Source organism: Scyliorhinus canicula, chromosome 9 (genome assembly GCF_902713615.1).
Source record: "Scyliorhinus canicula chromosome 9, sScyCan1.1, whole genome shotgun sequence".
NCBI classification, from domain to species: domain Eukaryota; kingdom Metazoa; phylum Chordata; class Chondrichthyes; order Carcharhiniformes; family Scyliorhinidae; genus Scyliorhinus; species Scyliorhinus canicula.
Window position 1 is genome coordinate 104,396,625 of NC_052154.1, and position 27,869 is coordinate 104,424,493.

Consider the following 27,869-nt stretch of genomic DNA (forward strand, 5'->3'; position numbering starts at 1 on the left):
GGGATGAGGAGGTCTGGGAATGAGGGGGTTTGAGGTTAAGGGGCATTGAGGTCAAGGAGGTTTGGGGATGTGGGAGTTTGAGGTTGAGGGGATTTCAGGCTAAGGAGATCTTTCAAAAAATTAATTCATGGGACGTGGGGGTCATTGGGTAGACTGGCATTTGTTGAATATCTTTAACTGCCCTTGAGAAGGTGGTGGTGAGGCGCCTTCTTGAACTTCCAGTAGTCCATGTGATGTAGATACACCCATACACCCTCTGCGCTGTGAAGGAGGGAATTCCAGGATTTGACCCAGTGACTGTGAGGGAACAACAATATATTTCCAAGTCAAGGTGGTGAGTGACTTGGAGGGGAACTTCCAGGTGTGGTGTTCCCAGTTTTCTTCTGCTCTTGTACTTCTAGATGGTAGTGATCCGGGTTTGGAATGTGCTGCCTAAGGAACTTTGGTGAATTACTGCAGCGCATCTTGTAAATGGTACACACGGCTGCTACTGTGCATTGGTGGTGGAGGGTTTGAATATTGGTGGAAGGAGGAGCAATCAAGCGGGATGCTTTGTCCTGGATGGTGTTGAGCTTCTTGAGTGTTGTTGGAGCTGCGCTCATCCAGGCAAGTGGAGAGTGTTCCATCACACTCCTGTCTTAACATAGAAAATAGGAGCAGGAATAGATCATTTGCCCCTTTGAGCCTGCTCCACCATTCAATATGACCATGTCTGTTCCTTCATCTCAACACCATACTCCCCTGCTCTCCTCATACCCTTTGACACCTTCAGAGTCTAGACTTATGTCTTGTAGATGGTAGACAGGCTTTGGGGAGCCAGGAATTAATTTACTCACCGCAGGATTCCTAGCCTCTCACCTGCTCCTGCAGCCACAGATTTATATGGCCAGTCCAGTTCAGTTTCTGGTCAATGGTATCCCAAGGATGATAGATCATCTCTTGTAGAAGATGGTCATTGCCTGGCACCTGTGTGGCATGGATGTAACTTGCCACTTGTCACCCCAAGCCTGGATATAGTTCAGGTCTTGCTGAATTTGGACACAACTGCTTCAGTGTCTGAGGAGTCGCTGAACATTGTGCAGTCATCAGTGAACATCCCCACTTCTGACCTTATGATGGAAGGGAGGTCATTGCTGAAGCAGCTGAAGATGGTTGGGCCTCAGACACTACCCTGAGGAACTCCTACACTGATATCCTGGAGCTGAGGAGATTGACCTCTAACCACTACAAACCTTTGTGCCAGGTTTGACTCGAAGCAGCAGAGTTTTCCCCCTGATTACCATTGACTCCAGTTTAGCTAGAGCTTCTTGATGTCATACTCGATCAAATGCTGCCTTAATATCAAGGGCAGTCACTCTCACCTCACCTGTGGCATTTAGCTCTTTTGTCCATTGATGGAACCATCAATTCACGAGACACGTGCTTTAAGATATGAACAGTGGTTTTAATCTACTTACTACAGAGCCAGCCTGTTACTCATTGAACTCGCGATGAACTGCAGGCTGGCTCTGGACATGGTTATTTATACAGCAGTCTAGGGGGAGGAGTCATGGGCGGAGCCAAGGGTGGAGCCCTGTACAAACTCCTGAGCATTCCCAGAGCTACTCCCCCTAGTGGTCGGATAATGCTACTGCGCTTACAATGGTATTGGTAAATACAGTGTGAATTACTAAGTTACATTCACCACATTCACCCCCTGCAAAAAAATCAAGTCCGGCGGGGGTGGTAGTCTACAAAGTAAGTCTGTCCGGTGGTCGAACTGTCCGCTGCGATCTGCAGAGCTCCGGGGTTGCAGCCTCTTGCGGTGGCTGGATGGGTGTTGTGTGCTGGGGTACAATGGCGGACTCCAAGGAGGGTTGTGTCCGAGCTTCATACTCTTCTGGTTCGACCGGGGACTGGGGGCTGGCCGGCACAGGTGCACGGAACTGGTGGAGCGAGCTCATGGGCTCGGGAGCGCGAGGGGGTGGCAGCATGGGGTGTAGGGTGAGGGGTCCTTCTATGGGGGTAGAGGGGGCACTGGATCTGGTGGGTGCCAGATCCCGAAGGGATACTGTGTCCTGGCGGCCGTCAGGGAACTCGACAAAGGCGTACTGGTGGTTGGAGTGGAGCAGGCGCACCTTCTCAACAAGGGGGTCAGTTTTGTGCGCCCTGACGTGTTTCCTCAGGAGTACTGGGCCCGGTGTCCTCAGCCATGCCGGAAGTGAGAGCCCCGTGGTAGTGCCCCTGGAAAAAATGAACAGCCGCTCGTGAGGGGTCTGATTGGTCGCTGTGCATAAGAGGGACCTAATAGTGTGGAGCACGTCTGGGAGGACTTCCTGCCACTGGGAGACTTGGAGCTTTCTAGACCGGAGGATCAGTAGGACGGTCTTCCAGACCATCGCGTTCTCCCTCTCCACCTGCCCGTTCCCCCTGGGTTTGTAGCTGGTAGTCCTGCTCGAGGCGATGCCCTTGTCGAGCAGGTACTGACGCAGCTCGTCGCTCATGAAGGACGAACCCCGGTCGCTGTGTACGTAGCTGGGGAAACCAAACAGGGTGAAGATACTATGCAGGGCCCTAGTGACTGTGTGGGAGGTCATGTCGGGGCACGGGATAGCAAATGGGAAACGGGAGAACTCATATACGACGTTTAGAAAGTAAACGTTCTTGTTAGTTGAGGGGAGTGGCCCTTTGAATCAATCGTGAGGCGTAAAAGGGCCTAGAAGCCTTGACCAGGTGGGCCTGTCTGGTCTATAGAAGTGCGGTTTGCACTCCGCACAGATCGGGCAGTCCCTGGTGACCGCTTTTACCTCCTTGTTGGAGAAAGGCAGGTTCGGGCCCTAATGTAGTGGGCGAGCCGGGTGACTCCCGGGTGGCAGAGGTCATTGTGGATGGTTTTTAATCGGTCGATCTGAGCGCTGGCACATGTCCCGCGGGATAGGGCATCCGGAGGCTCATTGAGCTTCCCGGGTCGATACTTAATATCGTAATTATAGGTGGAGAGTTCGATCCTCCACCGAAGAATTCTATCATTTTTTATTTTGCCCCTTTGCAAGTTATCAAACATAAATCTTTGGTCGGTGATGAGGGTGAACCTCCTACCTGCGAGGTAGTGCCTCCAGTAACGAATAGCCTCCACAATGGCTTGTGCTTCTTTCTCGACTGAGGAGTGTCGGAGTTCTGAAACAGAGAGGGTACGGGAGAAGAATGCAACGGGTCTCCCTGCCTGATTTAGTGTGGCTGCTAGAGCTACCTCTGAGGCGTCGCTCTCAACCTGGAATGGAGTGGAGTCATCCACCGCCCGCATGGCCGCTTTGGCGATGTCCTCCTTGATGCAGCTGAAGGCCTGGCGTGCCTCAGCTGACAGGGGAAATCGTGTGGCCTTAAAGAGGTGGGCGGGCTTTGTCTGCATATTGAGGGACCCCACTGGGCGTAGTATGAGAAGAAGCCCACATCACCGTTTGAGGGCCTTGGGGCAATGGGGGGAGGGGGAGTCTAAGAGGGGGCTGGGTCCGGGTCTGGGCCAGGACTCCGTTTTCCACGACGTAGCCGAGGATGGCAGTCTGTTGTGCGGAAAACGCATTTCTCTTTGTTGTTGGTGTCATTAATTTCGTGCGTCTGGTAAAAACGGTGGAGGTTGGCATCGTGGTCCTGCTGGTCATAGCCGCAGATGGTGACATTGTCCAAGTACGGAAACGTGGCCCCGCAGCCCATACTGGTCTACCATTCGGTCATTGCTCGTTGGAAACACCGAGACCCCATTAGTGACGCGAAGGGGACCTGGCGGAAATGAAAGAGGCGGCCATCGGCCTCGAACGCCGTGTAGTGGCGGGTCCTCCGGGCGGATTGGAGCTGGTGGTATGCAGACTTCAGATCCACCGTGGAAAAGAGCCGATTACGGGCGATCTGGTTAACCATGTCTGCAATCCTGGGGAGGGGTACGCGTCGAGGAGCGTAATCTATTACAGTCGACTGTAGTCGACAACCATGCGGAATTTTTTCACCCCGGTCTTAACGCCCACATGCACTGAGCTCTCCAGGGACTGTTACCTGGCCTCTATAACCCCCTCACTGAGTAGCCTTTCGGACCTCTGATCTGATCAAATACCCGTATTCTGCAGGCTATACCACCTGCGAACAAGTGGCTACGGTGTTTACAGTCCTTTGTGAGATTGGCGAAGAGAGGAGGGGGGCGATTCGCAGCGTAGTGAGGCTGCAGATAGTGAGTGGGGGCAGGGGCCCACCGAAGCTGAGGGTGAGGCTCTTGAAGTTACACTGAAAATCTAGGCCTATAAGAGTGGCGCGCAGAGGTCGGGCAAAACGTAGAGTTGAAATTCTGAGTAGCTAGCGCCTCGGATTGTGAGTGTCACGGCGGTGCGCCCCTGGATCTATACAGAATGGGAGCCTGAAGCGAGCGAGATAGTTTGCCACACGGGGGGGAAAACGGGGAGCAAACAGCGTCTTACCAGGTCTGCGTGTATGAAGCTCTCAGTGCCCCGGAGGCGGAAAAGGCATGGCATCTTGTACCCACATGATTTGGACCTCTGCCCATAGAATTGCGCAGATGCTTCGGGCGTTGATTGATCCAGGGTGACTGCACCGAGTTGCGGGTCGCGGGACGAGCGCCCAGGGAGGTCGTACTCTTCTGATGAGTTGTCCGAGCGTGGAGATGCAGGTCGGGCCCGTGGATTGCACGTGGCGGGCGGCGAGGAGATGGCGTCCAAGATGGCGGCCCCCATGAGTCGCACGTGGTCGGCCCGCGTGGTGGAGGTTTGCCAAGATGGCGGCCCCTATGGTCGCACGTGGGGGGAGGGGACGTGTCGGGGCATAGGCCGCAGCGTTTCGGGCCCGCGGGCCTGCGGGTGTGGGGAGCGATTACTTTGTGCGCTGGGGAGTTGGAAGCTGGGCCCTTTTTGCGAGGCACACTCTCGCGTAGTGGCCTTTCCGCCCGCAGCTGCTGCAGGTCGCGTTGCGGGCCGGGCAGTGCTGCCGCGGGTGCTGATTCTGGCCGCAGAAATGGCAGGCTGGAGCAGCATAGTGGCTGGGCTGGGGCAGCATAGAGGGGATGTGCGGCCCGCGGTGGCACAGGCCTGGGGGAGTCGCTGGTCGGGCGGCCCATGATTGGGTCGTGGGTCCTGTGGGAACGATGTGAGGCTGCGGAAGGAGACCCTCCATCGGTGGTATCAATTTCTGCAGTTGTTTCTAGTCTTGGGCCCCCTTTTCCGCAGTCTTTGGCGCACATAATTAGACCTGAGGCCCCTACAAAAACATCGCACACAGCAAGTTCTCTATGTTCAGCGCGATAACGCTTGATAGTTACAGTCATTCGATAGATTATTGAGCTCTCTTAAAAATTTGGCGAGTGATTCTGTAGGCCGCTGGCGGCGAGTCATGAACACATGGCATGCGTAAACTTCGTTAATGGGCCTTACATACATCTTATCGAGTATCGCTAGCGCTGCAGTATATGAACCGGCCAGGTTTAGTTGCGTAAGATTCTGTGGCTCACCCCTCGTGTGCAGTAGACTTAACAACCTCTGTTTGTTCGGCTGTGCTCGCTTCTGCCAAGTAGGCCTTAAAGCACCGCAGCCAGTGGGAGAAGATTTCTTTTGCCTCTGCATCCGGTGGGTCGAGTTCCAGGCATCCAGGCTTGTGGGCTGTGCTTCCATGATCCATCCTGACCTGTTCTTAAGTAGATTAAATTGAAGGAACCATCAATTCACGAGACACGTGCTTTACGATATGAACAGTGGTTTTATCTACTTATTACAGAGCCAGCCTGTTACCGGTTGAACTCTCGATGAACTGCAGGCTGACTCTGGACACGGTTATTTATACAGCAGTCTAGGGGGAGGAGTCATGGGCGGAGGCCAAGGGTGGAGCCCTGTACAAATTCCTGAGCATTCCCAGAGCTACTCCCCCTAGTGTGTCGGCTAACGCTACTGCGCTTACAATGGTATTGGTGAATACAGTGTGAATTACGAAGTTACATTCACCACATCCATGTTTGAACCAAGGCGGTAATGAGTCAGAGCTGAGTGACCGTGGTGAGGCTCAAACTGAGCATCAGTCAGCAGGTTATTGATGAGTAGTGCCACTTGATAGAACTGTTCTGGAGCACAAGTACTTCAGTATTATTACGGAATACTGTCAGGACCCATCGCCCATAGGGTAATTTATCATGGCCAATCCACCTAACCTGCATATCTTGGATTGTGGGAGGAAACTGGAGGATCCGGAGGAAACCCACGCTCACACTGGGAGAAACGTGGCAGACTTCACACAGACAGTGATCCAAGGCTGGAATTGAACCCGGTCCCTGGTGCTATGAGGCAGCAGTGCTAACCACTGTGCCACCGTGCCACCCGCAATCATGACCCAGGCTGCATAGCTGTATACGCAACACACAATGACTACCATTAATTCACAGCGGAGACCATATGAACAAGTGAACAAAGACTTTATTACACAAAGACCTTGCCTGCCAGTGACTTCTGTACAAATGAGCGCCACCCACTGGGTGCAGGACTGTATAATCGTCCCGGGGGCGGCGGAGCACCTGGTGTGGCCGGTCTGGCGACATCCGCATCGGCGGGGCCCACGTGGGCTCGCTGGGACCGCAGGGAACTCGCTGAGGCTCTGGTAGGCCACCTCTAACAAGGTGGCTAGTTTTACCGTGTTCTGCAGGTTGGTTGCCCGTTTCCAGCTGTCGCTGACTGACCGTAATTAGAGCGGACCCCAGCCACATAGGTGTCCGGTGCAGCTCATGTGCTCCTCAGCCGTCACATTTGATAATTACAGTTTCTGGCGAGTAGGGTCAGGTTTTCCTCCAGATATTCGTCCAGAGATTCTCCTGCGCGTTGCCGGCGGGTAGTGAGCAGATGCCATGCGAACACCTCATTTACAGGTTTGATGAAGCGCTTCTTCAGAATTGCGACCGCTGCCTCGTACGTGGCCGCCATTTCGATCAAAACGGAAACTCGATGGCTCACCCGGGCGTGTAGGAGGTGCAGCTTGCGCGCTTCGGGGATAGCGCTTCGGAGGAGACAGGTAGGCCTTGAAGCAGCGGAGCCAGTGAGTGAAGATCCCCTTGGCTTCTGGGGCCCGGGCGTCTAAGTCAAGTTTTTCTAGCTTGAGAGCGGCGTCCATAGTGACGTTGTTTGTGTAATAAATTGACATACCATCAATTCACAGCGAGACCATGAACAAGTGATCGAAGACTTATTACCCAAAGAACTCGCCTGCCAGTGACTTCTGTACAAATGAGCGCCACCCACTGGGCGCAGGACTATAAACCGTCCCGGGGGGGCTGAGCCAAAGGCGGAGCCCACCGGGGTTCCAGCTCAATCCTTAAAGGTTAAAGGTTACACATCTCCTGGTGAATACATTCACCACACAAAAACTGAACAAGGAGAACAAAATAGTGGAGAAGTCTCTATACACGGTGAGCGGACTGGCTGCATGAAGAGGAGGATCCCGCCCATGGATATTTCTCCAGCATTTTTCCTCTATTTTCCCCGATCTTTTTCGGCCTTTAGGGCCCAAGCGACGGGAGCCAAACCAAACCGGTGAAAAACCCCACAGGAGTGTCGGGCAGCCGGAGCGGAGGTGTCAAGCCCAGAGTGCGAGGCAATTGGAGTGGCGGGGGCGGAGTCTGACATGAGGCAGTCGAGGCAGCAGGCCCGAATCCAGGAGCAAGGCAGCTGAAACAGTGATGGAGTGGCGGGGCGGAGTCGACATGAGGCAGTCGAGGCAGCAGGCCCGAATCCAGGAGCAAGGCAGCTGAAACAGTGACAGAGGGTGAGGCAGCTCGAACAGCAGAATTGAAGGCAAAGTGTGGAGCAACAGGGCTGAAGGTAAAGTGTGGAACAACAGGGCTGAAGGTAAAGTGTGGGGCAACAGGGCTGAAGGTAAAGTGTGGAGCAACAGGACTGAAGGTAAAGTGTGGAACAGAAGGACTGAAGGTTGTGGTGAATATGTAACCACTATAATTCACACTGTACATTACTGTGTCCCTGTGGGCTCCATCTGTGGGCCGTTGCGCAGCTCTGCCCACAGGGGGAGATGAGGAGCATGTACAGGGCTCCGCCCTTGGCTCCGCCCCCAGCAGGAAGTATAAGTGCTGCGGTCCTGCGAGTCCGCCCTCAGTTCAGCATAGTCGCAGTTGTAAGCCGATTAAATCAGTTTAATCAGTTGTAAGCCGATTAAAGCCACAGTTTACTTCAACTCGTGTCTCTGAATAAATTGATGGTCGCATCAATTTATTCGACTTAAAAACTACTATGGAATCAGCCCTCAAACCTGACCGACTGGAACTCGATCCACAGGCCGCAGAAGCAAAGGAGATTTTTTTGCATTGGCTTTGGTGCTTCAAGGCCTACCTGGCTGTGCCGACTACCTCCTCTGTTACAGAAGAACAGAAACTCAGTCTTCTCCACGCACGGGTTAGCCATCGTATTTCTACTCAACTTGATGCAACTGACTCTTATACCGAGGCCCTCGCGATACTCGACCGCCTGCACGTGTGGCCTGTGAATGAAGTCTACGCGCGACACATCTTTACAACTCGCTGCCAGCGCCCTGGGGAGTCGCTAGAAGACTATCTGCGCGACCTTAAAGCTCTAGCACGCGAATGTAACTTCCAGGCCGTGACAGCCTCCCAGCACATGGAACTCGCCGTCCGAGACGTGTATGTTGCAGGTGTCCGATCCAGTTATGTGCGGCAGCGTATTCTCGAGAATGTGACCCAGGACTTGGAGGACACGGTAAAACTAGCGACCTCATTAGAGGTCGCTTTCCAAAGCCTAACTGCATTCCCGGCCGATCACGCGACCCCATCGTGGACCCCCAACCAGAAACTGCCCCAGGCCTGCGCCACGCGGCCACCCGCCCACCACAGAGGGCTATTGTGCCACATTTGCGGCCAGCCCCAACACCCCCGGCAGCACTGCCCGGCCTGCAACGCGACCTGCAGCAGCTGCAGGCGGAAAGGGCAGTTTGCTAATGTCTGCCTGGCCAAAGCTAAAAACTCTAACTCGAACCCTAACCCGAACACTCGCTCCTCCGACTCTCAGGCCCGCAGACCCCGCAATGTGGCAGCGTGTCTGCCGTCTCCGCCTCCGCACAACATGTGCGACTCACGGGGGCCGCCATCTTGGCAATTCTCCCCCATGCAGCCGGCCATGTGCGATTCATGGGGGCCGCCATCTTGGGTGCCATCTTCCTCGCCGCTCGCCACGTGTGATCCATGGGGGCGGCCATCTTGGACGCCATCATCCTTGCCGCCCGCCACGTGCGATCAACCATCTTGGCCATCTTGGCCATCACCCGCTACACCACTCGAAGATTACGACCTCCGCGGACAGTCATCACGGGGGCCGCCCCAGCACCGCCGACCACGCCACCGGCTATCCGCAGCTCAGTGCAGTCACTTTGGACCAGTCACGGCCTAAGCACCTCAAGTGCTCCATGTGTCCGTCCAGATCAATGGATAAGAGACACAGTGCCTGTTCGACTCTGGGAGCACTGAGAGCTTTGTTCACCCAGATCTGGTAAGGCGCTGCTCGCTCCCGATATTCCCGACACAGCAAACAATCTCCCTCGCCTCAGGGTCGTACTCAGTTCAGATACAGGGGCGCACTACTGCGACGCTAACAATACAGGGCGCTAACTACACCAATTTCCAATTATACGTGCTCCCAGACCTCTGCGCCCCCCTCCTCTTAGGACTGGATTTCCAGTGCAACCTCAGGAACCTAACACTCAGCTTTGGCGGACCCCTTCCCCCACTCACTATATGTAGTCTAGATACTCTGAAAATCGACTCCCCTCCCCTCTTCGCTAATCTCACCGCCAACTGCAAACCAGTAGCCACTCAGAGCAGAGGTATAGTCTGCTGGACAGGGTGTTTATCAGATCCGAAGTCCGGTATCTTTTGCGTGAAGGAGTCATAGAGGCCAGTAATAGGCCCCATGGAGAGCTCAGGTGGTGGACGTAAAACCGGGGAAAAGCTCCAGATGGTGGTTGATTACAGCCAGACCATTAACCGGTTCACGCACCTCGATGCGTATGCCCTTCCCCGGATTGCAGACATGGTAAATCAGATCGGCCAGTACCGCATATTCTCCACGGTGGATCTGAAGTCTGCATACCACCAGCTCCCAATCCGCCCGACAAGATGACCGACTACAGGCTATCCACAATGACCTCTGCCACCCGAGGGTCACCCGGCTCACCCATTACATCAAGGCCTGCAACCTGCCCTTCTTCACGGAAGAGGTTAAAGCCGTCACCAGGAATTGCTCGATCTGCACGGAGTGTAAACCGCACTTCTATAGACCAGACAAGGCCCACCTGGTAAAGGCATCCCAGCCCTTTGAACGCCTGAGCATCGATTTCAAAGAGCCCCTACCTTCAACTAATCGCAACGTTTATTTCCTCAACGTTACAGACGAATTCTCCCATGTTCCGTTTGCCATCCCATGCCCCGATGTGACCTCCATACAGTCCACAGAGCCCTGCACAGTGTCTCCACCCTGTTTGGTTTCCCTATGTCCACAGTGACAGGGGTTCATCCTTCATGAGCGACGAGCTGCGTCAGTACCTGCTCAGTAAGGGCATTGCCTCGAGCAGGACTACCAGCTATAACCCCAGGGGGAACGGGCAGGTGGAGAGAGAGAATGCGACGGTCTGGAAGACGGTCCTGCTGACCGTACGGTCCAGGAATCTCCTGATCTCCCACTGGCAGGAGGTCCTCCCCGACGCGCTCCATGCTATTAGGTCCCTCCTTTGTACGGCCACGAATCAGACTCCTCATGATCGCCTATTTGCCTTCCCTGGGGGAACTACTACGGGGTCTCGCTTCCGCACTGGTTGAGGACACCGGGCCCTGTCCTCCTCTGAAAACACTTTCGGAAACATAAGACCGACCTCCTGGTAGAGAGGGTCCTGCTCCTGCACTCAAACCCCTACTACGCGTTTGTCGAACATCCCGATGGCCGACAGGACAGTTTCCCTCCGGGACCTGGCACCCGCAGGATCTACTACCACTACCATTACCGCCGATGTACCTCCCACACTACACCCCACCCGACCGCCCATACCCTACGCCCCTGCACCTTTTTGCTTCCCGCGCCCCCTTCCACCCGTCACACCGGTCCGCAGGAACAAAGCTCTGGAAGAACCGCCCCCGGAGTCCACCCTCGGACTCGCACCGAACAATCCTTCCACAGCCATCCGAAACAGCTGCAACACCAGTGCTTCGTCGGTCTCAACGACGATTCAGGCGCTGGATTGACTGAACGTGTAGGACCCGTCACCCCGCCGGACCTAATTTTTTAACAGGGGGTGAATGTGGTGATGTGTAACCACTATAAATTCACACTGTACATTACTGTGTTCCTGTGGGACATCTGTGAGCCGTTGTGTAGCTCTGCCCACAGGGGGAGATGAGGAGCATATACAGGGCTCCGCCCTTGGCTCCGGCCCCAGCAGGAAGTATAAGTGCTGCGAGTCAGCCCTCAGTTCAGCATAGTCGCAGGCAGGCTCAGTTGTAAGCCGATTAAAGCCACAGTTTACTTCAACTCTTGTCTCTGATGAATTGATGGTCCGCATCAAAGGTAAAGTGTGGAGCAACAGGACTGAAGGTAAAGTGTGGAGCAACAGGGCTGAAGGTAAAATATGGAGCAGATGGACTGAAGGTAAAGTGTGGAGCACAGGGCTGAAGGTAAAGTGTGGAGCAACAGGGCTGAAGGTAAAGTATGGCACAGCAGGACTGAAGGTAAAGTGTGGGGCAGCAGGAACAGTAAGACGGAGGTAAGTGCTTGAAGCAGCCAGAGCAGCGGGGCGGGCCCAGAACATGAGGCAGCCGAAGGCGACATGTAGAGGAGTCGTCACACGTTGGGTGGCTCCTGCTTGAGGCGTATATATATATTTTTTCTTTTTGGAAATTTTTAATGCCCGGTCCTCTGGGCAATTCATGAAGTATTAAGAACCGATAAAGAGGCGAAAGACGTCCAAAAAGCACAGGAAGACAGCAGCGAGGAGAGGAGAGAAAGAGAGCTCGCCATCGAGTGTGAGAACCAGCCCAGGGGCTGACAAGAGGGCGGAGGCCCGGCCGCTGGGTGGAGCTTATTGCTTACAGCAGGGAAGATGGCTGAGGTGGTGTCTCCTGAGCTCGAAAAGCAGTTTGTGAAGCCTTGGAGGTGTGAGAAAGGAGATGGCTGTGGCACTGAGGGCCTTGGTACAGGAGGAAATCGCCCCGGTGACGGTAGTTGTTGCAAACACGTCGCCCGAGGTGAGGGAACAGAGTGAGAAGATGAAGGGAGTGGAGGAGGCCATGTCGCTGCACAGTGATCAGCTCACCTCGATGGGAGATGAGCTGCAGAGGGTGGTTGAGGCCAATAAGAGGCTGCGAGCAAAGCTGGAGGATATGGAGAACAACTTGAGATGACAAAATTTAAGGATTGTGGGCCTGCCCGAGGGGGTGGAGGGCCCGAGGCTGACAGATTACTTTGCCAAGGTGAACTGATGGGGGAAGGAGACAAACCCTCTCGGAATGAATTGGACCGAACCCATCAGTCGCTGAGGCCTAAGCCTAAGTTAAACGAGCCACCAAGGGCAGTGATTACCTGTTGTCACGGAGATCACATAAAGGAGAAGGTATTGAACTGAGCAATGAAGGAGTGGGTGGTGCAATGAGTTGGTGCCAAAGTTCAGGGGTGGGACCCGCCGCTGGGTCAGAGAATTGCCGGGGGCGGCGTGAATCCCACCCTGCCGCTCTGACGCCAGCTGCCGAATTCTACGGCACCGTTTTTTTCGGCGGGGCAGGAATCGTGTGGCACCAGTCGGGGGCCATTGGCAGTGGTTCCTCCCCCCCCCCGGCGATTCTCCGCCCCACGATGGGCCGAGCAGCCGCCCTTTCTCGGCCAGTCCAGCCGGCGTAAATCAAACTAGACCTGTACCGGCGGGACCTACCTCTGTGGGCGGTCTGCAGAGTCCTCGGGGGGGGGGGGGGGCGCGGGGGGATCTGGCCCCGGCGGGTGCCCCCACGGTGGCTGGCCCGTGATCTGGGCCCACCGATTAATGGGCGGGCCTGTGCCATGGGGGCACTCTTTCCCTCCGCGCCGGCTGCTGTCAACCTCCACCATGGCCGGCACGGAGAAGGACGCTCCTGCGTATGCGCTGGGATGTCGCCAGCACACGTTGGCTCTCCCACGCATGCACCAACTCGTGCCGGCCAGCGGAGGCCCTTCGGTGCCGGTAGGTGTGGCGCCAAGCCCTTCCGCGCCGGCTGGCTCAGCGCTGGAGTGGTTCACGCCACTCCTCAGCGCCGGTATGGACCGCCCCGCCGGTTAGAGGAGAATCCCACCCCAGATCTATCAGGACTTGACGGTGGAACTGGCAAAGCGGCGAGCGGCTTTTGGCCGAGTGAAGGTGACATTGTACGACAGTGGAGTGCGGTTGGTGTGGTGCATCCAGCAAAGCTAAGGGTCACCTACAACTCCAGAGATTTATTTTGAGGCGGTGGAGGTGGCAGGGGCATTTATGAAGGCAGAAGGCTTGGGACGGAAGTAAAGAGTGGGAGAATGTACCCGTATATATGTAGCTTTGAATAATGTTTCTACTTCATACTGTATGGAGCTGGTTTAGCACAGTGGGCTGAACAGCTGGCTTGTAAGCAGAACAAGGCAGCAGCATGGGTTTCAATTCCCGTGACGGCCTCCCCGATCAGGCGCCGGAATGTGGTGACTCGGGGCTTTTCACAGTAACTTCATTTGAAGCCTACTTGTGACAATAAACGATTATTATTATTAGGTTAAAAGTTTTTTGTTGTTGTTCTTTGTAGCTTTGAATAATGTTCTTACTTCATGCTGTTATAGAGGGTAAACATTTTTGATGCTGTTATTTGTAGAGAGGTATTTTTATGAAAAGTATAGATTTGTTTTTTTTTTCCTGGGACTGGGCAGGAGGGGAGGAAAGGCCTTCTCACAAACTAACTTAAATCAGCCAGTGAATGGAGGTGTTGTGGGAGGAGGGGCATCGGACATTGAAGCCTGGTGAGCAGGTTTCAATGGGCCTAAGAGGTGAGAAAAGGGAGGGGAGGGCATCGACAGTGGGTGGAGTTTCTTCGAGAGGGAGTGTAGGGGGGATTCTGGGAGGGGAGATGTGGTTCGATGTCAACAATGAATAGGGATGGGCCAGGCTCAGTGGGTGGCGCCAGAAATTATGATGACAGTGGATAAGCAGGGGTGGGGGGGGGGGGGGGAGGGGGGGAGACCCCGGTTCGGATAGTTACGTGGAACGTGAGGGGGTTGGGAGGCCCAGTGAAGAGGTTGTGGCGATGCTGCAGGAGACTCACTTGAGAGTGAATGATCAGAAGGGGCTTAGAATGGGCTGGGGTAGCCAGGTGTTTCATCAGGTTTTGATAGTAGGGCGCGGGGGGTTGCGGTTCTGGTGAATAAAAGAGTGAGGTTCCAAACGGAGAAAGTTGTGGCAGATCATGGAGGAAGGTACGTAATAGTGACAGGGGCATTAGAAGACAGGCTGGTGGCATTGGTAAGCATGTATGGTCCCAACTGGGATGATGCAGGGTTTGTAAGTAAGGTGTATGGCATCCCTGGCGTCGATTCACATGACTTGATAGCGGGTGGAGACTGGAATATGGTGCAGGAGCCAAAATTGGACAGGTCACGACCTCGATCGCTTACTCAGTCAGGGGGAGCGAAGGCTTTGGCTGGGCTAATGGCCGAAATGGGAGGAGTGGACCCCTCGGAGGTTTCTGCACCCGGGGGAGTGAGAGTATTCTTTCTTCTCTTCAGTTCATAAGGCCTATTCGCGGATAGATTTCTTTGAGGTGGGAAAGTCGCTGTTGGCGGCGGGGGGGGGGTAAGAATATTCGGTAATTGTGATATCGGACCATGCGCCACACTGGGTGATATGGTGTTGGAGAAGGGAATGGTGCAGAGGCCAGGAGATTGGATGTGGGGTGTTGGGAAACCAAGGGTTTCGTGATAAAATTGGAAAAATGATTGAGAAATATGTGGGGTTTAATTGTATGGGTGAGGTTTCGCAGGCGGTGTTTGGGAAGCTTTGAAGGCAGTGGTGAGGGGGGGGAGGGGATATTGTTTAAGCAAAGATGGATAAGGAGGAGAGGGTGAAGCGGCAAAGGTTAATAGACGAGATGTTGGAGGTAGACAGGAGGTATGCAGAGCTGTGGATCCAGCTCTGTTGGAAAAGAGGAAGGAGTTGCAGGCGAGATTTGATCGGCTGTCCGCAAGGAAGGCGGTGCGCTAATTGAGGCGGGCAAGGGGAGCGGTCTACGAGTATGGAGAGAAGGCTTCGGAGGGTGCCAGCGATGAGGGTTGGGGGGGGGGGGGGGGGGGGGGGGGGGGGGGTAGAGCATAGTGTATCTTGTATGCTGTTGTATGTATAAGAACCGAGTTTGTCGATCGGGGTATATTGGAGCTGCTTCGAGTGTTTGGGTCTTTCTCGAGATACAAACTAAATTTAGATAAAAGTGAATATTTTGTGGTGCCTCGGCCAGGGGTTGGGGCAGGGGTGGGGGGGGGGGGGGGGGGGCTACCATTCCATGGGGCGGGGACTCACTTTAGATACCTGGGGGTACAGCTGGCATGGGATTGGGGGAGGCTCCGTAGGTACAACACTAGTTTGGTGGGGAGGGTGATAGCAGATCTGACAAGGTGGGATGGTCTCCCTCTGTCACTGACGGGATGGGTACAGGCAATTAAAATGAACGTGTTGCCTCGATTCTTATTTTTTTTCAGTGCCTGCTGATCTTTCTGCCAAAGGCATTTTTCATGGAGGTTGAAAAGATGATTACCTTATTTATATGGGGGGGGGGGGGGGGGGGTGGGGTGGCTATGATTAGGAAGGTGCTGTTGTAGAGAGGACAGCAATCGGGGGCGTTGGGCCTTCCGAATTTACTATATTATTACTGGTCGGCGAATGCTGAGAAGATGAGGAGCTGGGTTAGAGGGGGGGGAGGGGGACTCCCAGTGGGTTAGAATGGAGGAGAATCTGTGTCGGGGCTGAGGGGCTGAGGGCGTTGGTAACAGCGCTGCTCACGATGGCCCCAGGAAAACTCAAGGAGTCCAGTAGTAACAGCGAAGTTGAAAATCTGAAGGCAGTTATGCCAGAACTTTAGGCTGGGGAACAGGGTCAAGGGAAATGCCGATTCGGGGGAATCACAGATTTTGAGCCAGGGAACTGGGATGGGAGTTTTTGGAGATGGGAAGAGAAGGGAGTCAGGGCATTAAAGGATTTGTTTCTAGGGGGTCGGTTTGTGGGATTGAAAGAGCTGGGGGCGAAATATGGGTTGGGGAAGGGGGAGATATTTAGGTATAAGCAGGCCCGAGATTTCACTAAGGAGATACAGAGCTTTCCGGTGGCTTCAGCCTCCACACTGTTGGAGGGGATGCTGGCGACAGGGAGAATGGAGAAGGGGGTGGCTCCAGCCTCCACACTGTTGGAGGAGGTGCTGACGACAGGGTGAATGGAGAAGGGAGTAGCTCCAGCCTCCACACTGTTGGAGGAGGTGCTGACGACAGGGTGAATGGAGAAGGGAGTAGCTCCAGCCTCCATACTGTTGGAAGGGGTGCTGACGACAGGGTGAATGGAGAAGGGGGTGGCCTCAGCCTCCACACTGTTGGAGGGGGTGCTGACGACAGGGTGAATGGAGAAGGGAGTAGCTCCAGCCTCCACACTGTTGGAGGAGGTGCTGACGACAGGGTGAATGGAGAAGGGGGTGGCGTCAGCCTCCACAATGTTGGAGGAGGTGCTGACGACAGGGTGAATGGAGAAGGGGGTGGTGTCAGCCTCCACACTGTTGGAGGGGGTGCTGACGAAAGGGAGAATGGAGAAGGGGGTGGCGTCAGCCTCCACACTGTTGGAGGAGGTGCTGACGACAGGGTGAATGGAGAAGGGGTGGCTCCGACCTCCACACTGTTGGAGGAGGTGCTGACGACAGGGAGAATGGAGAAGGGAGTAGCTCCGGCCTCCACACTGTTGGAGGGGGTGCTGACGACAGGGTGAATGGAGAAGGGGGTGGCGTCAGCCTCCACACTGTTGGAGGGGGTGCTGACGAAAGGGAGAATGGAGAAGGGGGTGGTGTCAGCCTCCACACTGTTGGAGCAGGTGCTGACGACAGGGTAAATGGAGAAGGGGGTGGCGTCAGCCTCCACACTGTTGAAGGAGGTGCTGACGACAGGATGAATGGAGAAGGGGGTGGTGTCGGCCTCCACACTGTTGGAGGAGGTGCTGACGACAGGGTGAATGGAGAAGGGGGTGGTGTCGGCCTCCACACTGTTGGAGGAGGTGCTGACGACAGGGTAAATGGAGAAGGGGGTGGCGTCAGCACCTCCTCCAACAGTGTGGAGGCCGACACCACCCCCTTCTCCATTCATCCTGTCCCCTCCAACAGGGCTTTTCACAGTAACTTCATTGAAGCCTACTCGTGACAATAAGCGATTTTCATTTCATTTCATTTCATTATGGGGCGATTTTGGGAGACGAGAAGGCGCCGCAGGAGGGATTAAGACAAAGTAGGAGGAAGAGTTGGGAGAGGGTATGGAGGGGGGGTTGCGGTGTGAGGTGCTCCGGAGGATGACTGCCTCAACTTCGTGCACGAGGTTGGGTCTGATACAACTGAAGGTGGTGTATGTGTTGTTCCTCGTGTCTTAATGAAGCTCGTAGTCTCAAATGTGGAGAAGATGCTTTATTGTGAATTTGTTCTCGCTTCAGAGCTTAACTTACGGCTACCTCAAATACTGCCTGCCTGTGTGTCTGTGTCCTGCTACGAGTTCTGCCTTCCGTGAAGTGTGTCGTCACTTCCTGTCCCTGTGTATATATAGCTCTCCCGTGCTCCCTCTAGTGCTTGCTCAGTTGTATTGCATCTACTCAGATCTACGATCACCACAGTGTATAGGGTACACCTCACAAAGGCGAGGATGAGCCGACTCTTTGAGGGGGTAAAGGATGTTTGTGAGCGTTGTGCGGGGGAGGGGGCGCAAATCACATTCATATGTTTTGCTCTGTCCAAAGCTGGAGAGGTATTGAAGGGAGGTTTTCAGGATAATTTCGAAGGTGGTACAGCATGGTAGCATGGTGGTTAGCATAAATGCTTCACAGCTCCAGGGTCCCAGGTTCGATTCCCGGCTGGGTCACTGTCTGTGCAGAGTCTGCACGTCCTCCCCGTGTGTGCGTGGGTTTCCTCCGGGTGCTCCGGTTTCCTCCCACAGTCCAAAGATGTGCGGGTTAGGTGGATTGGCCATGCTAAATTGCCCGTAGTGTCCTAAAAAAAGTAAGGTTAAGGGGGGGTTGTTGGGTTACGGGTATAGGGTGGATACGTAGGTTTGAGTAGGGTGATCATTGTTCGGCACAACATCGAGGGCCGAAGGGCCTGTACTGTGCTGTACTGTTCTATGTTCTATGTTCTATGTGAGGCTTGAGCCGGGTCCTCTGGAGGTCATATTCGGGGTATCGGATTGGCCGGGGGTGGAAGCGGATACAGAGGCAGTTGTAGCCTTTGCCTCGCTGATCACCCGAAGGCAGATCTTGTTGAGGTGGAGGTCAGTCTCTCCACCCTGTGCCCTGGCGTGGCGGTGGATCTGTTGGAGTTTTTAACATTCGAGAAGGTGAAGTGTGAGCTGAGGGGAAGCATTGAAGGGTTCTACAATTCATGGGCTTTGTTCATTATGCACTTTCAAGAATTGGATGACATTGAATATTAGGAGGGGGTGGTTGGACTGTATATGTTGTTGGTGACTATGTATGGCTGGATGGTGGATTCCTGATTCTTTTTCTTTGATGTTTGTATTTAAAATGTTGAGGGTTGTTGGGAGGTTGGTGGGAGGAACGAATTGTTGGCCAGTGGATTGACATGGGATTTGTTATTTTTGATTGTTTGTTGGTGGGTGTAGATTTGGATGCAAATCCGAAAAAGGAGAATAAAAATATCTTTTAAAAAGTCTCTATGTACTACCTCCCCCCCCCCCCCCCCCCCCCCCATCCCCGTGTTAAATAGTCACCCACACAGTCATCAGATGAGTAAATTCAAGTTCGTGTTAGTATCGAGTGAATTTTTCCAGTCAAAACGAGTAGGAAGATTCCTACACTTCCTTCCATTCAGCAGCACTAAATTGAAAGAAATAATTAATGAGAAGATGTACAAGGTGGGAACATAGAAATAGAATTTTATACATGAATATCACTCAGCTCAATCAGTTAGACCTCTGTAACAAGCATTTCCTCGGCTTTACACAACAGCGCGTTACAGTGAACCAGATTCCACTGTGAAGTAGACAATTCTAAAACTCCCTGATTCTGAGCGTACAGTTCCACATATCAGCATTCACACACTTCCCCCAAAATCAGACACAATTGGAATATAATGGAAGAGCTATCTTTTACAACACGCTTTCCACATCCTCGACGTATCCCAAAATACTGCAGAGTCAACAAATTATATTGCAGTGAATTCATTGCTGTTTGCTGAGCAGTCAGAATGCACAAAGCAGCATCCCAAGAACAGATGGACAGGCAGTTTATGCATTTATTGTGGGCAGGACAATGTCACTTTTCTTTGAAATGTATGCAGCCTCAGAAAGATTAACCACTCATTTCAAATATGCAACTTCTGAAGTGAGCAGTCCCTCATTACTGAATCTCTGTCAGTGCAGCACTCTCTCAGTACTGACCCTTTGACAGTGCAGCACTCACTCAGTACTGACCCTCTGACAGTGTAGCACTCTCTCAGTACTGACCCTCTGACAGTGCAGCCCTCCCTCATTACTGAATCTCTGTCAGTGCAGCACTCTCTCAGTACTGACCCTTGACAGTGCAGCACTCCCTCAGTACTGATCCTCTGACAGTGCAGCACTCCCTCAGTACTGATCCTCTGACAGTGCAGCACTCCATCAGTACTGACCCTTTGACAGTGCAGCACTCACTCAGTACTGACCCTCTGACAGTGCAGTGCTCCCTCAGTACTGACCGATTGTGCAGCACTGCCTCAGTACTGACCCTCTGACAGTGCAGCACTCCCTCAGTACTGACTCTCTGACAGTGCAGCACTCTCTCAGTACTGACCCTCTGACAGTGCAGCACTCACTCAGTACTGACCCTCTGACAGCGCAGCACTCTCTCAGTACTGACCCTATGACAGTGCAGCACTCCCATAGTACTGACCTTCTGACAGTGCTGCGCTCCTTCAGGACTGACCTACTGACAGTGCAGCACTCCCCCATTACTGAACCTCTGACAGTGCAGCGCTCCCGCAGTAATTATCCTCTGACAGAGCATAACTCCCTCAGTACTGACCCTCTGACAGTACAGCGCTTCCTCAATACTGACCCTCTGACAGTGCAGCACTCCCTCAGTACTGACCCTCTGACAGTACAGCGCTTCCTCAATACTGACCCTCTGACAGTGCAGCACTCCCTCAGTACTGACCCTCAGACAGTGCAGCGCTCCCTCAATACTGATCCTCTGACAGTACAGCACTCCCTCAGTACTGACCCTCTGACAGTGCAGCACTCTCTCAGTGTTGACCCTCTGACAGTGCAGCACTCCCATAGTACTGACCGTCTGACAGTGCAGCACTCCCTCAGTACTTACCCTCCGACAGTGCAGAACTCCCTCAGTACTGACCCTCTGACAGTGCAGCACTCCCTCAGTACTGACCCTCTGACAGTGCAGCACTCTCTCAGTACTGACCCGTCGACAGTGCAGAACTCCCTCAGTACTGACCCTCTGACAGTGCAGCACCCCCATAGTACTGACCATCTGACAGTGCAGCACTCCCTCAGTATTGATCCTCTGGCAGTGCAGCACTCCCTCAGTACTGACCCTCTGACAGTGCAGCACTCCCTCAGTGCTGACCCTCTGACAGTGCAGCACTCTCTCAGTACTGACCCTCTGACAGTGCAGCACACTCTCAGTACTGACCCTATGACAGTGCAGCACCCCCATTGTACTGACATTCTGACAGTGCAGCACTCTCTCAGTACTGACCCTCTGACAGTGCAGCACTCTCTCAGTACTGACCCTCTGACAGTGCAGCACTCACTCAGTACTGACCCTCTGACAGTGCAGCGCTTCCTCAGTACTGACCCGATTGTGCAGCACTGCCTCAGTACTGACCCTCTGACAGTGCAGCACTCTCTCAGTACTGACCCTCTGACAGTGCAGCACTCACTCAGTACTGACCCTCTGACAGCGCAGCACTCTCTCAGTACTGACCCTATGACAGTGCAGCACTCCCATAGTACTGACCTTCTGACAGTGCAGCACTCCCATTGTACTGACCCTCTGACAGTGCAGCACTCCCTCAGTACTTACCCTCCGACATTGCAGCGCTCCCTTAGTACTTGCCCTCGACAGTGCAGAACTCCCTCAGTACTGACCCTCTGACAGTGCAGCGCTCCCTCAGTACTGACCCTCTGACAGCGCAGCACTCTCTCAGTACTGACCCTTCGACAGTACAGCACTCCCTCAGTACTGACCCTCTGACAGTGCAGCACTCCCTCAGTACTGACCCTTCGACAGTACAGCACTCCCTCAGTACTGACCCTCTGACAGTGCAGCACTCCCTCAGTACTGACCCTTCGACAGTACAGCACTCCCTCAGTACTGACCTTCTGACAGTGCAGCACTCCCTCAGTACTGACCCTTCGACAGTACAGCACTCCCTCAGTACTGACCCTCCGACAGTGCAGAACTCCCTCAGTACTGCCCCTATGATAGTGCAGAACTCCCTCAGTACTGACTCTTTGACAGTGCAGCACTACCTCAGTACTGACCCTCTGACAGTGCAGCACTCCCTCAGTACTGACCCTTCGACAGTGCAGCACTCCCTCAGTACTGACGCTTCGACAGTGCAGCACTCCTTCAGTACTGACCCTTCGACAGTACAGCACTCCCTCAGTATTGACCCTCTGACAGTGCAGCACTCCATCAGTACTGACCCTCTGACAGTGCAGCACTCCCTCAGTACTGACCCTCTGACAGTGCAGCACTCCCTCAGTATTGACCCTCTGACAGTGCAGCACTCCATCAGTACTGACCCTCTGACAGTGCAGCACTCCCTCAGTACTGACCCTCTGACAGTGCAGCACTCCCTCAGTACTGACCCTCTGACAGTGCAGCACTCCCTCAGTACTGAACCACTGACAGTGCAGCACTCCCTCAGTACTAATCCTTCAACAGTGCAGCACTAGGTTCAGTACTGACTTTCTGAGAGCGAAGCACTCCATCAGAACTGACCCTCTTGACAGTGCAGTAGGCCCTCAGTACTGACCCTCTGACAGTGCAGCGCTCCCTCAATACTGACCCTCTGACAGTGCAGCGCTCCCTCAGTATTGACCCTCTGACAGTACAGCACTCCGTCTCTGACAGTACAGCGCTCCCTCAATACTGATCCTCTGACAGTGCAGCACTCCCTCAGTACTGACCCTCTGACAGTGCAGCTCTCCCTCAGTACTGACCCTCTGACAGTACCGCACTCCCTCAGTACTGACCCTCTGACAGTGCAGCACTCCCTCAGTACTGACCCTCTGACAGTGCAGCACTCCCTCAGTACTGACCCTCTGACAGTGCAGCACTCCCTCAGTACTGACCCTCTGACAGTGCAGCACTCCCCCATTACTGAACCTCTGACAGTGCAGCGCTCCCGCAGTAATTATCCTCTGACAGAGCAGCACTCCCTCAGTACTGACCCTCTGACAGTACAGCGCTTCCTCAATACTGACCCTCTGACAGTGCAGCACTTCCTCAGTACTGACCCTCTGACAGTACAGCGCTTCCTCAATACTGACCCTCTGACAGTGCAGCACTCCCTCAGTACTGACCCTCTGACAGTGCAGCGCTCCCTCAATACTGATCCTCTGACAGTACAGCACTCCCTCAGTACTGACCCTCTGACAGTGCAGCACTCTCTCAGTGTTGACCCTCTGACAGTGCAGCACTCCCATTGTACTGACCGTCTGACAGTGCAGCACTCCCTCAGTACGTACCCTCCGACAGTGCAGAACTCCCTCAGTACTGACCCTCTGACAGTGCAGCACTCCCTCAGTACTGACCCTCTGACAGTGCAGCATTCCCTCAGTACTGACCCTCTGACAGTGCAGTGCTCCCTCATTACTGGCCCTCTGACAGTTCGGCACTCCCTCAGTATTAACCCTCTGACAGTGCAGCACTCTCTCAATATTAACCCTCTGACAGTGCAGCACTCCCTTAATACTGACCCTCTGACAGTGCAGCACTCCCTTAATACTGACCCTCTGACAGTGCAGCATTCACTCATTACCGGCCCTCTCACGGTGCATGCTCCCTCATTACTGACCCTCTGACAGAGCAGCTCTCTCTCAGTATGGATCCTCTGACAGTGCAGCATTCACTCAGTACTGACCCTCTGACAGTGCAGCACTCCCTCAGTACTGACCCTCTGACAGTGCAGCACTCCCTCAGTACTAACCCTTTGACAGTGCAGCACTCCCTCAGTACTGACCCTCTGACAGTGCGGCCCTCCCTCAGTGCTGACCCTCTGACAGTGCAGTGCTCCCTCAGTACTGACCCTCTGACAGTGCAGCACTCACTCATACTGACCCTCTGACAGTGCAGCGCTCCCTCAGGACTGACCCTCTGACAGTGCAGCACTCCCTCAGTACTGACCCTCTGACAGTGCAGCGCTCCCTCAGTACTGACCCTCTGTTAATGCTGCACTCCCTCAGTACTGACCCTCTGACAGTGCGCGCTCCCCCAGTACTGACCCTCGGACGGTGCAGCACTCCCTCAGTACTGACCCTCTGACAGTGCAGCACTCACTCAGTACTGACCCTCTGACAGTGCGCGCTCCCTCAGTACTGACCCTCTGACAGTGCAGCACTCACTCAGTACTGACCCTCTGACAGTGCGTGCTCCCTCAGTACTGACCCTCTGTCAATGCTGCACTCCCTCAGTACTGACCCTCTGACAGTGCGCGCTCCCCCAGTACTGACCCTCGGACGGTGCAGCACTCCCTCAGTACTGACCCTCTGACAGTGCAGCACTCCCTCAGTACTAACCCTCTGACAGTGCAGCACTCCCTCAGTACTGACCCTCTGACAGTGCGGCCCTCCCTCAGTACTGACCCTCTGACAGTGCAGTGCTCCCTCAGTACTGACCCTCTGACAGTGCAGCACTCACTCATACTGACCCTCTGACAGTGCAACGCTCCCTCAGGACTGACCCTCTGACAGTGCAGCACTCCCTCAGTACTGACCCTCTGACAGTGCAGCGCTCCCTCAGTACTGACCCTCTGTTAATGCTGCACTCCCTCAGTACTGACCCTCTGACAGTGCGCGCTCCCCCAGTACTGACCCTCGGACGGTGCAGCACTCCCTCAGTACTGACCCTCTGACAGTGCAGCACTCACTCAGTACTGACCCTCTGACAGTGCGCGCTCCCTCAGTACTGACCCTCTGACAGTGCAGCACTCACTCAGTACTGACCCTCTGACAGTGCGTGCTCCCTCAGTACTGACCCTCTGTCAATGCTGCACTCCCTCAGTACTGACCCTCTGACAGTGCGCGCTCCCCCAGTACTGACCCTCGGACGGTGCAGCACTCCCTCAGTACTGACCCTCTGACAGTGCAGCACTCACTCAGTACTGACCCTCTGACAGTGCGCGCTCCCTCAGTACTGACCCTCTGTCAATGCTGCACTCCCTCAGTACTGACCCTTGGACGGTGAAGCGCTCCTTCCATGGCATTGACTCTCTCTGCTTGGTTTATGAGTGGCCCGAGATGTAAATGCTGACCCTGAGGTGACCTGAATAAAGAGGGCCTGTGTTGAGGTGCCTCTTGAAGCTCTGCAGTCATTCAGAGTTCTTTAAATTGAATTAATTGTATTTTGCAGGAAATGATGCTGCCAGGAGCGTGGTTGCTGATTGGTTTCCTGTGTCCTGTGATGTACCTCGAGGTGCTGACTGTACCAATGGAGTCGGAAGCAGAGACGCGATCGGCGTTCTCAGCTGCCAGGACCAGCAGCATGGTGGGCGGACCCCAGATGGTGGTGAGCTTCGACAAGATATATGTGAATATTGGACACGACTTTGACCCACGCACAGGTCTCTTCACGTGCCGTGTGCCCGGAGCCTATTACTTCTCCTTCACGGTGGGCAAGTTCCCCAGGAAGAGCCTCTCTGTGATGTTAATGAAGAACCGGAAGGAGGTCCAAGTCATTGTGTATGATGAACATCATAGGCAGGAGCGTAAAGTCCAGAGTCAGAGCGCCATGTTGCAGCTAGACCGTGGAGACACTGTGTGGTTGCGTTTACACGGTGACCCAAAGTATGCACTGTACAGCAACATGGGGCCTTACACCACCTTCAATGGCTACCTGATCTATCCTGACAGCGAGCCCTCCGACTCCGAGAACAACAATGGCTCCTGGCACACCAAAATCCCTCATCAACCGGAGCCTTGGCACAAGAGCGAGGCGGGGAACGGCATCGAGCCAGCCGTGAGGCATCTGCAGGAGGATGTGCCAAGGGCCCTGGTCATTGAGCCAGCTCCACTGGGAGAGGAACAGCGCACTGCCAAAGGGCCCATCCAGAGCCAGCAGCAGGCTCCACGTTCGGCCTTCTCTGCCGCCAGAACAGAGAGCCTCCTAGGAGACGATGGTGATAGATACAAGCATGACCCCATGCCCTTTGACGCAGAGTTCGTCAACATTGGCGGTGATTTTAATAGCTCCCTGGGGGTGTTCACATGCCGTGTGCCCGGGGCCTATTTCTTCTCCTTTAATATCGGTAAGCTGCCTTACAAAACCATGTCAGTCAAACTAATGAAGAATGAAGATGAGGTACAGGCCATGATCTATGATGACAGCCATTCCAAACGGAGAGAGGTGCAGAGTCAGAGCCTGATGCTGTCTCTGCAGAAATCAGACCGGATTTGGCTGTACAGTTACCAGCACGATGGTTACGGAGTTTACAGCAACCATGGTAAATACATTACCTTCACTGGCTTCCTGGTCTACCCAGAGCTCCAATCAATCAGCTGGAAAACAGAGCCCAAGACTGACAAACTGTGATAACACAAGCCCAACTGCATCTTCGTGCAGATACATAGTGAGAATTTCAATTGTTGTGATGTATAACACTTATCCTTGTGCTGTCTTGTGTGTAATTATGTCATTGTATAAATATCTAGTGTCAATTCAAACTGTCGGAAATACAGTTGCAAAAATGTCATTAATATTTTATTGAAACAAACTGCTTGTTTGTGTGTGTTTTCATCTGTGCTGAGAGCTGTACAGTGATTGGTGTGGTGATATAACCACTGTATATATGTGTACTGCAGTAGGGGGATGTATGGCCGTACCTGTAATACAGGTTCCTCCGGTAAGCCCCTGCCGGCTAGCTCCGCCCACAGGGAGCTTGTGTATAAATATGCGCTAGCTTCACTGAGATACTATTCTACAGCTGCCGCCGGAGGAATAGCATCTCACAGCAATAAAGCCTCTCTTGTACTTCACTCGAGTCTTTGCGTACAATTGTTAGCGCCACAATTTATTGCTGTGAGATTTTCCTTACACCATGGACATCAGGATCAAACCTGACCGCCTGCAGATGGATCCGCAGTCGCCCCACGCCAAGAAAGACTTTGTTCACTGGCTTGCAGTCTTCGAGGCCTACATCTCTTCAGCGGACCCTCCCCCGACGGAGGCTCAGAAACGACAGCTCCTCTATTCAAGACTCAGCTCCAGCGTCTTTCCGCTAATTCGAGATGCGCCTGACTACGCCAGGGCCATGGAACTGCTCAAGGAAAACTACGCAGTCGACGAACACCCTGTTTGTGAGACATCTACTCTCTACTCGTGTCCAACAGCCAGGTGAGTTGAATGAGGACTTTTGGAGGGCCCTTATACCTCTAGTACGAGACTGCGACTGCCAGGCCGTCACGGCCACTGAACATTCCGATTTACTCATGCGCGATGCCTTTGTTACGGGTATTGCATCGGACTCCATCCGGCATTGACTGCTGGAAGGGCCCGCCCTCGCTCTCGCAGCTACAAAGACTCTGGTGCTATCAATGACGGCCGCCTCCCGTAGTGCACGACCCTACCCCACTAGCCACTCGGCCCACCCGTCCTACCCCTCGTGGACCCCGCAACCAGCCCTCCCAGCAGCTGCCCCCACACACTACGCCTGCGCTGATCACCGCATCGCGCACCCCGGGGGTCCCCGATGCTACTTCTGTGGTCAGCAGAAGCATCCCCGCCAGCGCTGCCCGGCCTGCACCGCGACCTGCAAAGCTTGTGGCAAGAAAGGCCACTTTGCAGCGGTGTGTCAGTCCCGGACGGTTGCCACTATTGCGCCCGCATTCCCCCCCTTGCCTCAGCCAATCGCACAATGGACCCTGCCGTGCGCTGCCCCCGACCCCACGTGCGATCAGTGGGCGCCGCCATCTTTCGCCGCCCCCGCCATGTGCGCACCATGGGCGCCGCCATCTTCACCCCCCGCCTCCATGTGCGTTCCATGGGCGCAGCCATCTTGTCCCGTCCCCACAACGTGCGCTCCATGGGCGCCGCCATTTTGTCCGCCGATATCTTCTTCCTCACAGGTACTCCAGACGCCGCCATTTTGTCCTCCCCTCGGGACGGAACCAAGGGACTCGGGTCGCTGCTGCTACTCGTCGGACTCGTCAGACTCGTCGGCCGATCGCCCGCTACTCGCCTCCGTTACGCTCAACAAGTCCCGTCCTCACAACCTGGCACCCTCTTCCACAACGGTGCTCGTCAACGGCCACGTGATCTCCTGCCTCATCGACTCCGGGAGCACCGAGAGCTTCATTCACCCGGACACGGTAAGGCGCTACTCCCTTGCGGTCCAC

At 54.3% G+C, this 27,869-nt stretch overlaps 1 protein-coding gene across 1 annotated transcript in view; it reads left to right on the forward strand.

The window, feature by feature from the left end:
* Positions 1-26,248, forward strand: part of c1qtnf4 (C1q and TNF related 4) — a 94,388-nt gene extending 68,140 nt beyond the window's left edge. Inside the window, exon 2 of the mRNA XM_038807353.1 lies at positions 24,889-26,248. Coding sequence (XP_038663281.1) covers positions 24,892-26,067 — 1,176 coding nt within the window. The 5' untranslated portion in view covers positions 24,889-24,891 and the 3' untranslated portion in view covers positions 26,068-26,248. The remainder of the gene's footprint in view (positions 1-24,888) is intronic.
* Positions 26,249-27,869: the final 1,621 nt, after the last annotated feature.